The sequence below is a fragment of the Varanus komodoensis genome, unplaced genomic scaffold (genome assembly GCF_004798865.1).
Source record: "Varanus komodoensis strain SLA01 unplaced genomic scaffold, ASM479886v1 scaffold72, whole genome shotgun sequence".
NCBI classification, from domain to species: domain Eukaryota; kingdom Metazoa; phylum Chordata; class Lepidosauria; order Squamata; family Varanidae; genus Varanus; species Varanus komodoensis.
This window is the reverse complement of record NW_025336374.1, coordinates 844,888-858,936: the sequence shown is the minus strand read 5'-3', so window position 1 is coordinate 858,936 and position 14,049 is coordinate 844,888. Positions and strand designations below refer to the sequence as shown.

General features: G+C 46.5%; 1 protein-coding gene across 6 annotated transcripts in view; it reads right to left on the bottom strand.

Annotated features, from left to right (window-relative positions):
* SLC22A15 (solute carrier family 22 member 15) overlaps nt 1-14,049 on the bottom strand; it is a 64,359-nt gene that overhangs the window by 42,526 nt on the left and 7,784 nt on the right. For 5 of the 6 annotated variants that reach the window (XM_044452452.1, XM_044452456.1, XM_044452455.1 and 2 more), the window contains exons 2-3: nt 4,814-5,026; nt 480-612 (exon numbers count right to left, since the gene is read on the bottom strand). In XM_044452452.1, coding sequence (XP_044308387.1) covers nt 480-612; nt 4,814-5,026 — 346 coding nt within the window. Of the gene's footprint in view, nt 1-479; nt 613-4,813; nt 5,027-6,960; nt 7,024-14,049 lie in introns of those variants that run through there. The other variant, XM_044452454.1, reaches the window with a different exon arrangement.

Below are 14,049 nucleotides of genomic sequence, written 5' to 3'. Positions count from 1 at the left end.
CACAAAAGAAACTGAAGCAAGAACCTGTATAACAAACATTGTAGCTGACCATGGCAACTCAAAGCATTCATGGTAATAGAAAACCCCAGCATCACATAACAGCATATGATCACTAGCCAGTGTGACACATAGGACAAAATACTCCCAATCCCCAATGTGGGAACTAGTCCCCAATTAAAATCCACCCATACATTTTTGTTCTTATAAGAAATCTTATTAGAAGACTATCATCTTTCCCAAACTCCTTTCTGTCTGCAACAGCTTCCAATGCTCCAGACAAAGGTTGCAAAACCCCATCAAATTTGGGAAAAGACACCTGAGGTATTTGCAGTACTAATAATATAGTAATTCAAAGAAGGCTCTATGTCAGAAGATAGTCTGTTTAATGGAACTTCAGCCTTTTTCTTCCATATTCTAAAGATAAGACCAAGCTGAGATAGTGTGAAATTCTCCTTGCATCTTTTGTTAATTTAACTTACCTACAAGATATACTTTTTTCCGTCCAAAACGATCTGAGAGTTGTCCAAAAGTAATCACTCCAACAAATACACCACTGAAGAAAAATGAACTGGCAGCACTGATCTTGTATGATGTGTTGCCAATTAAAAACCACTAGGGGGAGAAAAAGCAGTGTTAGAAGAATAAGTTGCTTCTCAAAATGCAGAAATATCTTTTTAAAGGGATAGAAACTATGCTTTGTTCATATTTCAGCATACTCTAGCATACTGTGTAACTAACAAATAACACCAGAAAGAAAGTTAGATTTTTCTGATACAAAACTGAAAGTATTGGAACATCTCAGCTTACTGATTTCTCTCTGTAGACATGCTTCAACCTCTCTTTCCTACGCGACACATTAAGGCAGATTCCAGACAGGGCCATTTCAAAGACTTTTCTAATATCAACCTTCATATATCACAGGTTAGCAACTTTAATGACAACTCAAGAGTTCATATTCTACAAGTTCATCTTCACATAATTATGAAACACTGCATAAAATTACACCAATATTATTTGACAAATTAAACAATAATAAACTATGAAATAAAAAACCTCCCTCCTGTATCGAATGTCATAGTGGCTTACCTGCGACTCTACTAATCATAACAGGTTAAATAGAACATGGAAAAAGGGAATTGATCCAAACAGGCCGTGAATTCGGGAATGAAGTCCATGGACAGCAGACAGTAAGATTAAGATTTTGCTGGGTGCTTGCTAACATAGGTCAAACCAAGAGTCACCAAGATGGATGACACAAATACCAGCAAAGATAGATTAGGCCTGTGCAGAAAACTTCGAAGCATTGAGGAAATGTTAGAGCAATTTCAAAGTACTGTAGTACATTCCCCTGGGCTGAAAACAAGATGATTATAAAGAAAATTCCTGTACAGTTTTTAAAAAAGTTTCCCAAAGCATATCTACTGCCCATATGTGGCAATCAATTTTATCTCATCAAATCATCTCGTCATAATTCCAGTGTATATCGTTAGCATTTCAAGCTTCTCATAAAGCACTGCTGTTGTTCAGTCACAAAGTGGTGTCCGACTCCTTGCAACCCCATGGACAACATTCCTCCAGGCTAATAAAGCATAGCAAAGAAAATAAAATTTAACACAAGCTCATTTCAATGATCATAAAATGCTTTATACTATTTAAAAAAGAGGCAACAGAGTTGCTTTAGTCATTGCTAAAAACTGCAGATACAGCTATGCTTGAATGCCATTTCTAGAAAAATGCCTCCTCAAATAATTCAACTCAATCAATAAAAAAGTACAGTACTTCATACTTTAGCTTCTGTTCTTATCTTCTCGGGAACAGTGGGTTGTTTCAAAGTAAAATCTTCTATTACACTACATAATTACATGAAATCTTACAGCCATAACTTTTGAAGTAAGGAATGGGTACATGCAATTCCCTCACTCCTACCCCTAATAAGGCAGAACTCAACAGGAAGGATACTATACCACATTTGGTTAATTATTGATGCATAATACCATTTACAAAATTTTTGTGTATGGTTTAAATGGGTCTGGAATAAGGAAAGTAGACAGTTTATTACTTGATTATTCCAGACCCACTTTAAACACACACTTTTTGGGGGTTACTTTCTAAAAACAGAGTCTAGTGAACCAAGATGATCAGTGCAGGACATGATAACCTGCTCCCAGATGGACATGCTCTTATTCATGAATCATGACAAATTAAAAGCAATATAGAAGTATAATGCCTTAATTAGCTAATATCACAAAAGAGTGAGCAATCATTTGAGTTCTTCAAAACATTTCCTCAGCCTGGATTTTCAGCGAAGCCAGGCATGATACTGGACTCTTATATCAGCTGGCTTACTAGTCTTAAAATGGAAAGCCGAAAGTGCTAGCATTCTAATTTACAATCAGCTTCAGTCAGCAACCAGATAATAAACTGGGAACTCAGCCAACTGCATAATAGTAAAGAAAAGCCTTTCGATAATGAAGTCAATCAAGGCCATCTTGGTATTACCAGTGTGAAGCATTCAAAGGAGATTGTAAAGGATTGTTACCGTCTGTTCTAAAGTAAACCAGCAGGTCTTTCCAAGAATCCAAAAACTTTCATTGTAAAGGATCATTCCAGGGCCATTCACACGGGTTTAATCAACTCCACAAAACATGGAAAAAGGAATCAGGTCTAAGATCCCACAGCAAGGTTAGACATTGTTTCTAGCAAATTTGTAGGCTGTTCTAACCAGTCATTGATTCAGGAGTTGCCTGGATATAGCCATGCATCCAGCTGTAGGTAATCACATAGACATGGCAAGCAATCTGGCACTCCACTGGAAAAGAAAGACCTCCATGCTTCTCTTCAAGCACCATTGTTTATGAGGACAGAGTCGAGAGTCTTTGTGGGGAGAGGGAAGACCCCTCCTTCACCATGGAGGGTCCAGCCTCTTCAGCATGTTTTCCACCAAAGTTCCTATCTATGCTTCATCCATAGATGACAGGGCAACCCTACAGCCTGGTGAATCATGCTCTTCTTCTTCAGAGAACCCAACAAGAGGAGGCATGACAGCTATGTAGCCTGAGAGGGTTATCCTATGGCTCCTAAACAGTGTTTGGAGGGCCATAGGATTCTTTGGATTCCCAGATCGGTGTAAGAAGCAGAGCTCCAATCCACACCACACACTACACCCAGCTTTAAAAGAACAGTGCCTGCTGCTTCTTTTAGGGTGGAAAATCAGAAATAGGATATAGGGGGTAGGAAGGGCAGTATACCTGAAGAGTGGGAGGTAAGGAGGTATGAAGAAAGCCTCTGCTGCTCCTCCCACTCTTCACTAGATAGAAACATAGAAACAGAGCAAATCAGAAGCGGCCTTCCCAGCAATCTAGTCAGACCCCTGGCTCCATTCATGACATGGGTGCACCAGAGTAGTACAGAGTAGCAGAAATACCTCTCTCGATCTAGAAGCCACGCTTCTGGCTAAGCATCCATGGTGGTTCATCCTCTTGACCACCATGTCACACTGCTGGCTCGTGTTTAGCATGTGGTTCACCAGTACCTCAAAATACTTTTCACAAGTGCTGCTCTCCAGACACTTGTCCCCTAACCTGTACTTATGACATCCATTCCTATGCCCTAAGTACAAGACCCTGCACTTCTCCACATTGAATGCCATCCTGTTATCCCCTACCCATTTCCATAGTCTGTCCAGATTCTTCTGGATCTGGAGTACCTGCTCCTCAGTTGTGGCCATTGCCCCCATTTTAGTATCATCTGCAAATCTGATCAGCAGACTTGCACCCCCTCTTCCAGGTCATTGTTGAAAAGACTGAACAAGATCAGTCCCAGGACTAAGCCTTGGGGGGGCTCCACTCGTCACTGGCCACCAGCCCAAAGTTTCCCCCCTAATAATTACCCTCTGCTTTCAGTCTGTCAACCATACCCTAATCCATCAGATGGTGCATTGGTCTCAGCTCATAATCAGCCTTAGCCTTGTGAAGAATTCTTCTGCAATGAGCCTCCTCTTCCCAGTATACCCTTTTGTCTACTTGCACCAGTGCCCATTTCCTATGGAGGTTCCTCTCATGTGCAATCCCTCTTACCACCTCTTTTTGCATCCTCAGCAGCGTTATCCTTTGCTTCCCCACCTTGCTAACTAGTGCTATTGTCAAGGCTTGCATCTCTTTTGAGTGCCAGCCACCCTTCCTGAACTCCTTTGCCTTCCAGTACCCTCTCCCAGAAGACTTTCCCTAGTCCGGCCTTCAGTTGACCAAAGTTGGCCCTGGTGAAGTCCCAGCTTCAAATACTCAACCTGCTGCTCATCCTCATTCCCCTGATCTCAAAGCAAAGGATGGAGTGATCACTCACATCCAGAGCTCCCTAAGTTGCTCAGAATTTGCTCATAACTTCATGCTTATAACCAGCTCTGGTTTGGAAGTGTACAGGCTTCAAGGAAGCAACGAATAGGATTGTACATTTAGTCTCTACTAGCTTCATAACCAATTTCAGATTGCATCCACTTCCCCCTCCCCACCCCACCCAATTTTGCTTAACATTCAGCCTATAGAGGAGTCCTGGACAACTGAAAAGCTCATTATTTACTGGTCCTTTATTCCATCCTAATAAAAGCATTGTTGTTGTTCAGTTGCACAGTCGTGCCCAACCCTTCACAACCCCATGGCCCATAGCATGCCAGGCCCTCCTATCCTCCAAATAAAAGCATTATCTTATTGTAAAGTTTTTTAAAGAATCCAGCACAGCTACCTATGACTTTTATATGATTACTTTAGAAAACTGAGTGTACCAAAGCTTTCCACAAAATGTCATATTGTTTCAGTACCTCAGAAGCTATTGATGTAAAGTTGCTGCTAAAGTGTATGTGTTTATGAACTTCACTCCCATTGGCTGTCAGGAGCCATTTTCCAAAAGCTCTTTCTTCAGCAGTTGACTCATTATGATGGCTCTGATTAGCTGAGATGCCTTCAAGATCCCAGTAGTAAGGTGGTGTTGCCCCGACCAGTGCAATAAGAATTGCTTCACTGGCTACATAGAGCTGAAACAGTAAGAGGCAGAATCAAGATCAATTTCAGAACAACAAACAACATTTAGGCACAAAATAATGAATTTCCTGTTATTATATCACATCTACACAAAAGTCCAAAAGTCCTTTGCCCTTCAAATTAGTTTTTCAATAATTCTGACTTATCAAGTCAAACTCTGACATATCAAACTCCCATATTATCCATTCACAGTGGAATGATTCACCCAATTATATCTCAGTTTATTAAGGCATGAACATCCCCTTTGCCTGTGTAGGAACCTCCTTACTGAATGTGCAATCAAATCAAGAAGCCCATTAATTAAACAGTTTCCTAGTGAAGATGAAAAGGAAGGTGACTGATTCACTGGTCTACAAATTATGGGAAATTATCAACCTCTGAGATAAAAACGTGCTAATTCTTACCTATTTTGATTAGATGAATTAGAAGACAGGTGATAAAGGTGCTAGTTGGCTAAAGTTTTCAAGATATTTCACAATAAAGATTTATACAAAGGCAAGTATATTTGCCTTCAAGGGAGGGAGGTGTCTGATGATCATGATGCTTTGTAACTTCTCGACAAAGTATGGTAGAACAATGAAAATGGCACATGGAAGTGTATAAATTTATCTTCACTCTGAGACTAAAGATTATTATCTAAATGTAATTTATTGTTCTTTTATTGCAAGGTGCATTTGTCATGCTCAGATCTACGCATCATACAGTTACATTTGGTGGTTTGTGAAAGTGTCATTGCTTAACATATCCAAGGAACAGAAGCCAATATTTTATATTGATATTTTCCCTCAGAATATTTATATATAAATATATTGATATTTTCCCTCAGAAGCCAAGATGCCTTGAAACTGTGTAAACTATGCAGATAACTTCTGCTGCATTTGTGATGAGGTTACATTTGCATCTCAAAAGTGCAGTATGACGGCAGTGATAAAAAAGGCACACCACCTATATTTTGGATGCAAAATAGGGGACAAGAGTTGGGCCCCTCATTATTGTTGCATTATGTGTGCACCTTATCTGTGTCATTGGCTAAAAAGAAAAAAGTGCATGCCTTTTGCAGTCCCAATGGTGCGGAACAAACTCACCAATCATTATAGTGACTACTATTTTTGCATGGTTCCCCCAATTGCAAAAGGGATCTCAAGAAAGAACAAGTGGACTGTGGAATATCCAAACATTCCATCCACATTGCATCCTGTACCCCATGGTGAGAACTTGCCAATTCCAGATCCACCGGTATCCTACTCTATAGACTCAGAAGATGATAAAGATGATGAGCAGGATGCAGCTGATCCGGGGCTGTCGACGTCAGCAGACCCAAACTTTAGCCCACCGTATGCTCCTCCTGAACCACATCTAATTTCACAGAGTGAACTAGATGACCATTCTCATTGCTATATCACATTTTGCAGGAAAGTTATGGAGAATAATCACACATACCCCTTGTAATTTTGAATTATTTTGATGCAATTTTGACCTGAAGCTGTATCTTGGAAACTGGAGCCAATTAATACTCAGGACTTAATTTTCCTTTATTAGTGCCCCAATTCTGGTAAAATTTAGCTACATTCATTTCCAAGGTTTTCTGCTTGTAGACCAGTGTTAGAGATGTCATGGTTTGCTTACACTGTGAAAGCAGTAGAGAAGCAGTATGAGTGACCAAAGGACTTAAGTATAACTGATAGCAGAATTATCAACAATCATAAGAATACAACACTAACAGGAAACCTGGAACATCCATTCCAAAGCAATGTGCTTTTCCCTTTTCTACCTTATTTCAACTGAACTGTCCCCGCACTATAGCATCTACTAGTTCTCTCCTCCAGATTCACCTACTTTCAAATGTGAGGCACATGGAAGCTACAAGGCAGCATTTTTGGTTGTGGTGCACTGTGTCTCAAATTTCCATCATACATACTCAACTCACCTGGGTGCATCTTTCTAGGCACCATGTGTCTTGCTCCCTTGTGGATTCTATCATCCCTTGTAAATAGACACAAGAGAAGAAGTAAAATAGTTCTGGAATACAGCAAGTTCAGGTTCCTGAACAGATCTGTTAGTGTTCATTCAGGGATTCAGAACCACTGAGAACAGTCAGTGGATTTTGGACCTAGAGGAGAGGAGGGAACAGTGGCAGAGGCAGCAGACCCGGGCAGTGTGGAGAAGCCAGGGAGGATGAGGGATTCAGGAAGGCAATAAGGGCTGGGCTGCAGGTCAGGGGAGGCCTAGCAGGCCCGGTGCATGTGGAGAGGTGCAAGGAGGCGGGGCAAGCTGCCAGCTAGCCATGAGGCCTATTTGAGGCCCTGTGCCGTCATTGGTGGTGCTGACGGGCAACAAGAAAAGGGCATCGTCCCTTGTCTACATCCCTTAGCTGCAGCCCAGGCTGCCTGGAGACTTTCTTCCACTGGGTCATTTTTTTTTATTGTTTGTTACTATTATTCTGTCTGGGAGAACTAGATGAGTAGAGACAAGGAAGGGTAGTATAGGACAAGGCGCAGGACAGACAAGGCAGGAAAAGAAGGTACAGTCTGTGAGGGGTGCCCTATGTCAGGCCAGGAGATGGCCTTGGTGGGAATCACAGGTGTTGCTGACTGCTGCAACAGCAGCAGTGACATGTTTGCCCTTCTCCCTCAGGAGAGGCAGGGATACACTTGCTCCAGGTGCAAGCTGGTGTCCCTCACGGAGGAGGTGGTGAGGCGTCTGAGGGCCAGGAGAGGTCCCCAGGTCACCCAGGAGCAACCCCACTTTGGACAGAAGGATGGAGGGGCTGAGGGAGGAACAGCTGGGGAGACATGAAGGTATGTCACCCACAGGAGGAGAAGGCCATCAAGGCCTCCTCCATTTTCTAACGCCGACCTGGAGCTGGGAAATACTGTATTTTTCTGTGTAAAAGATGATACTTTTTCTTAAAAATATTCACCTAAAAATGGAGGGGCATCTTATACATGGAGGCCCAAGAGAAGAACTAGGGGCACGCTCAGAGGGGGGGTGGAGACTGGCGCAATGACAGGCGTGCTGGGGGGGAGGTGGGAGCACGTGTGCTGGGAGGGGAGACTGGGGCAATTGCGGACGTGCTCGGGGGGAGGCAGATGTGCTCAGCGGGGAGACTGGCACGATCGCGGGCGTATTCGGGGGAAGGCAGGTACTCAACCAGCTTCTAGTACTCGACCTGCTACACATTCCCAGTCCCCTGATCTCATAGCAAAGGATGGAGTGATCACTTGTATCCAGAGCGTCCCTAATCTGTACCTCATCTATCAGCTCCTCCCTGTTGGTCAAGACTAAGTCAAGGATGTTCCCCCCACCCCCTTCTTCGCCTCTCAGACCCTCTGTGTGAAAAATCCTCCCTCCATAGCTCCTAAGAAGCAACGTGACCTGGCTGTCACCGCTGAGTCTCCCAACTAATATCCAAGAGACTGAAATCTCTCATAATTACTGTGTCCCTCCCGCAAGATATCCTTAGAATCTGATCTGTCAGGACATTATCCAGGGTCTCAAGTTGACCTGGAGGGCAATAACATACCCCCACTGTCAGGTCCCTTTCCCTGTCAAAACCCCTAAGTTTCACCCAGACTGCCTCTACCAAATTCCCATCTGTGCTGCATTGTATCTCACTGCCTCCTATCCCTTCCCTGACATATAAAGCTATGCCCCCACCCCTCTTTCCCTTCCTGTCCTTTCTAAACAGGTGATACCCCTTTGTGTTTACATTCCAGTGTTGCCTTTTATCCCACTAAGTTTCTGTGATCCCCACCAGGTGATACCCTCCTATTCCCAGGAGAGCTTCAAGCTCTTCCTGCTCCTAGCATTGGTGTACATGCGCTCCTTCCCACAGCTCCCGTTCTTTGGAGTCTCCAGCCTCCTCCATCCTCCCATCCTCCCTGAGACTGGCCTTCTCTTTGTAGGAGTCCTGTCAGTCCCTGCAGTTCCTCTAAAACCCTGGTCCCAGAGCCCTGATCCTCTCCCCACACTTGTCCAGTGTGGACAAGTTTCTGGGGGGCCTGAGGCCCCCCCCCCAGTTTAAAGTCTTCCGGACAAAGCTTACTAGAGGATGTCCAAAGGACCTTTTCCCCATCCTCACGAAGTGCAACCCGTTCCTTGCTAGAAGTCCCCTGACAAGAAACCGGCTGCCATGGTCGAGGAACCCAAAGTGTTCCTTCTGGCACCACACCCTAAGCCAGTCGTTCACCTTGGCGACCCTCCTATCCCTGCCTGGCCCAAATCCCCAGACCGGTAAGATAGATGAGAAGGCCACTTGGGCCTTAAGGTCCCTGAGTTTCTTCGCCAAGGCATCGAAGTCCCTGGTGATCCCGCCCACAGCCTTCCTAGCTATGTAATTTGTGCCCACATGAGAGACCAGAAGCGGCTGGTGAGCCCCGGAGCAGACAAGATGCTTCACTCCGTCCTTCACATGCCGGATACATGCGCCAGCAGGCAACAGACCTTCCTCGCCTCAAGGTCAGGGCAGCGCACTGCCGCCTAAGTGCCCCTCAGCAGGGAGTCCCCAACGATGATCACCTACCATCGTCTCTTGGTAGGTGGCCGTGCCCTGGACCTCGCCTCTCCTTCAGCGGCCCCCTTGCTGCATGTGGTCCCAGGCTGGAGGTCTTGCTGGTCCCCCAAGGCCTCATCTGCCCCAGCCTCCCCAAGCAGAGAAAACCTGTTTCCCAGCTCCAGATCAACGTCAGGAGAAGGAAGAAGCCATGCTGGCCTCCTCCTCCTGTGGGTGACATGCCTCCATGTCTCCCCGGCTGTTCCTCCTGTGGTCCCTCCCGCAACCCCCTGTCTGGAGGGGGGCTGCTCCTGGGGGGCCTGGAGAGCTCTCTAGGCCCTCAGGCACCTCATCTCCTCCTCTAGGAGGGTCACCAGCTTGCACCAAGGGCAAGTGTATCCCTGCCTCTCCTGAGGGAGAAGGGCAAACATGTCACAGCTGTCGCATCTCCTGGCCTGCCATTGGGAACCCCTCAGAGACCCTACCTTGATCCCCCACCTTGTATGTCCTGCACTGCTCTTCACTCACCCAGTTCTCCCAGACAAAACTCGCACGCGCGCGCACGCGGATAAAATATTAAATTGGGGAAAGAAAAAAACAGAACAGAAAAACAGCTGCCCCCAGAGAAGGGAGTCCCTGGGCAGCCTGGGACGTGTCTGTTGGCGCTGCCAACAGCTGAGCGTGGCCTTATAAGCCTCTCAGGCCAGTGGCCCCGCCCCTCTGCTTCCTCCTGGCCTCTCTAACCCCGCCCCCTTCCTCTCCACTGCTCCTGTCCCCCTGATCCTCTGCCCAGCTCCTACCTTACCTTCCCCAGTCCCCTGGCCACCCTCAGCACACTCTCCCAGCCTCTGCCTCTGCTGCTCTGCCAAGAGGCAAGAGCCAAAAGCCTGTCCAGGGATTTGTGACAGCCAGGGAAAGGAGGGTTACAGAGGTGAATGACTGGCTCAGGGCATGGTGTCAGAAGGGACGCTTTGGGTTCCTCGACCACAGCACCCAGTTTATTGCCAATGGATGTCTGCCAAGGGACAGGGTGCACCTCACGAGGGTGGGGAAAAGGTCCCCTGGAGATGCTCTAGTGAGCTTTGTCTGGAATACTTTAAACTGAGCCGGCGGGAGCTGGGGGGGGGGGTTAGGCCCCCCAGAAACGTGTCCGTACTGGACAAGTGTGGGGAAAGGATCAGGACTTTGGGACCAGGGTGTTACAGGTACTGCAGGGACTGACAGGACTCCTACTAAGAGAGGGCTGGTATCAGGAGGATGGGAGGGAGGAGGAGGCTGGGGACTCCAAAGAAAGGAAGCTGTGGGAAAGAGCTGAGATGCATGTACACCAATGCTAGGAGCATGCGTAATAAGCAGGAAGAGCTTGAGGATCTCCTGGGAATAGGAGGGATTGACCTGCTGGGGATCATGCAAGCTTGGTGGGATGAAAGACAAGACTGGAATGAAAAAACAGAGGGGTATGTCCCATTTAGAAACAACAGGAAGGGAAAGGGGGAGGAGGTGTAGCATTATATATCAGGGAAGGGATAGTTTGCAATGAGATAGAACGTGGCACAGATGGGGATCTGGCACAGGCGCTGTGGGTGAAACTGAAGGGTTCCAACAGGGGGAGGGACCTAACAGGGGGGGTATGCTATCATCTTCCAAGTCAACTTGAGACCCTGGATGATGCCCTGACAGACCAGATTCAAAGGATATCTTGGGGGAGGGAAACAGCAATTATGGGAGATTTCAATCTCCCAGATATTAGTTGGGAGCGTCGCTTGGCAGCTATGGCCAGGTCACGTTGCTTTCTAGATGATATAGAGGGAGGGTTAGAAACACAGAACAGAGGAACATGGATACATAGAAACAGAGTGGGTCAGAAGGGATCTCCTGGGCCATCTAGTTTGACCCCCAGCTTCAGACAGCTATACTCATGACATGCCTACCATGTGCATGTCCAGGCACAGACGCTAAATGATTATTTTGCTTCTGTGTTCTCCCCAAAGCAAAACGGGGGAGATCCGCATTGGGGATCAGATGCGGTTGCATAGGAGCACAGATTAGAGTAACTCCCTTAGAAGTCGAGGAGCTTCTCAGAGCACTGGATGTTACAAAGGCACTGGGCCCTTATGGATTACATAAGAGTGTAAGAGTGCTTCAGGAGTTGGCAGGGGTCCCCTAGCACCCTCTGGCCTCCATTTTTGGGGCCTCATGGAGGACGGGTGAGGTTTCAAAGGACTAAACAGTGGTGTCAGTGGTCCCAATTTTCAAAAAGGGTAGTAGAGGGGACATGGGGAATTACAGACTGGTTAGTCTTACATCCATTGCAGGAAAGACAATAGAAAGGCTTATAATAGTGAGAGATCTAGTAACCCTGGATAGGGAAGGGAGGTTGGCAGTCATGCAACATGGCTTCCGCAAAAACAGGTCCTTCCAGACAAACCTTGTGGAATTCTATGACAAGGTTTTGAGGTGGCTAGACAGAGGGGACACAGTGAATGTGGTTTACCTGGATTTCAGCAAGTCCTTTGACAAAGTGCCCCATGATATCCTGGTTGAGAAACTGAGGAGTTTTGGGATAGACCAGTGCACTGTCCGATGGATTAGGGCATGGTTGACTGACTGAAAGCAGAGGGTTACCATAAGTGGAGATCCATCAGGATGGCGGCCAGTGACAAGCGGGGTCCTGGGACCAATTCTCTTCAATCTTTTCATTAATGACCTGGAAGAAGGGATGACCAGTCTGCTGGTCTAATTCACAGACGATACTAAAACAGGGGCAGTGGCCACAACTGAGGATCAGGTACTCCGGATCCAGAAGAATCTGGACAGACTATGGAAGTGGGCAGGGGACAATAGGATGGTGTTCAATGCAGATAAGTGCAAGGTTTTGCACTTGGGGCATAGGAATGGGTGTCATAAGTACAGGTTAGGGGACAGGTGGCTGGAGAGCAGCATGTGTGAAAGGGATCTCAGGGTATTGGTTGACTGCAGGCTAAACATGAGTCAGCAGTGTGACGTGGCAGTCAAGAGGGCAAATGCCACCCTTGGTTGCATAGCCAAAAGTGTGGCTTCCAGATCGAGAGAGGTATTACTACCACTCTATACAACTCTGGTGTGCCTGTAATGGGAGTATTGTGTTCAGTCCTGGGCTCCACATTACAGGAAGGATATAGCTAAGTTAGAGTCAGTGCAGCACAGGACCACAAGGATGGTGGCCAGATTACAGGGAAAACCATATGAGACGAGACTGAGGGAACTGGGTCTTTTCAGCCTGGAGAATAGAAGACTCCAAGGAGATCTGTTGGTGACATATTGGTACATGAGGGGGCGTCACGCAGAGGTGGGAAGAGATCTTTTCACAGCAGCAGAGGAAGGCAGAACAAGCTCCAACAGAGCCAAGTTCAAGGAACCAAGGTTCAATTTGGATGCCAGGAAGTAATTCCTGGCAGTTAGGACTCCTAAGGTATGGAATGGGCTTCCATGGGAGGCGGTTGAAGCCCCATCAGTGAGGATGTTCAAGGATAGGCTAGACATGCACTTGGTAGGCATGTCATGAGTGGAGGCAGCTGGGCCGAGGGTCAGACTGGATGGCCCGAGAGACCGCTTCTGACTCACTCAGTTTCTATATTTCTGTGTTTCTGTATTAGTTGGGAGTCTCACTCGGCAGCAATGACCAGGTCATGTTGCTTCCTAGACACTAGAGAGGTGGGGTTTTTCAGGCAGAGGATCCAGGAGGTGACAGGGGGTGGGGGGAAATATCCTTGACTTAGTCTTGACCAACAAGGAGGAGCTGATAGATGGAGTGCAGATTAGGGAAGCTTTGGATGCGAGTGATCACTCCATCCTATGCTATGAGATCAGGGGAATGTGGTCATACAGCAGGTCGAGTACTAGAAGGTGGGACTTCAAGAGGGCCAACTTTGGCCAGTTGAAGGCCAAACTGGGGAAAGTCTCCTGAGAGAGAATACTGGAAGGCAAGGGAGTTGAGGAAGGGTGGATGGTACTACAAAGGGTAGTCTGGGAGGCACAATACTTGATGATACCACTAGTTAGCAAACTGGGAAGGTGAAGGAGAGCACCTCTGTGGATGAGAAGTGGTAAGAGGTATTAGGAGTAAGAGGAAGTTCCGTGGGAAATAGATACTGGGGCAAGTAGATAAAGGGGTATACCAGGGGGAGGAGGCTCGTCGCAAAAGGATTCTTCACAAGGCTGAGGCTGATTATGAGCTGAGACTTGCAAAGAATATCAGAAGCAACAAAAAGGGCTTCTACCAACAGGTAAATATCAAGAGGAAGGGGAGACAGGCGGCGCGACCGCTTAGTAAGGAAGAAGGGGATTCGGTAACTGATGTGAATTTAAATGGCACAGATGGTAAATTATTATTTTGCCTCTGTGTTCTCTCCAAAGCAGGATGGGGGAGATCCACATGGAGGATAGGATGAAGCTGGGGATTTAGGGTCATCCTCCTAGAAGTCGAGGAGCTCCTCAGGGCACTGGGTGTTATGAAGGTGCCAGGCCCTGAAGTGTACTTAGGGA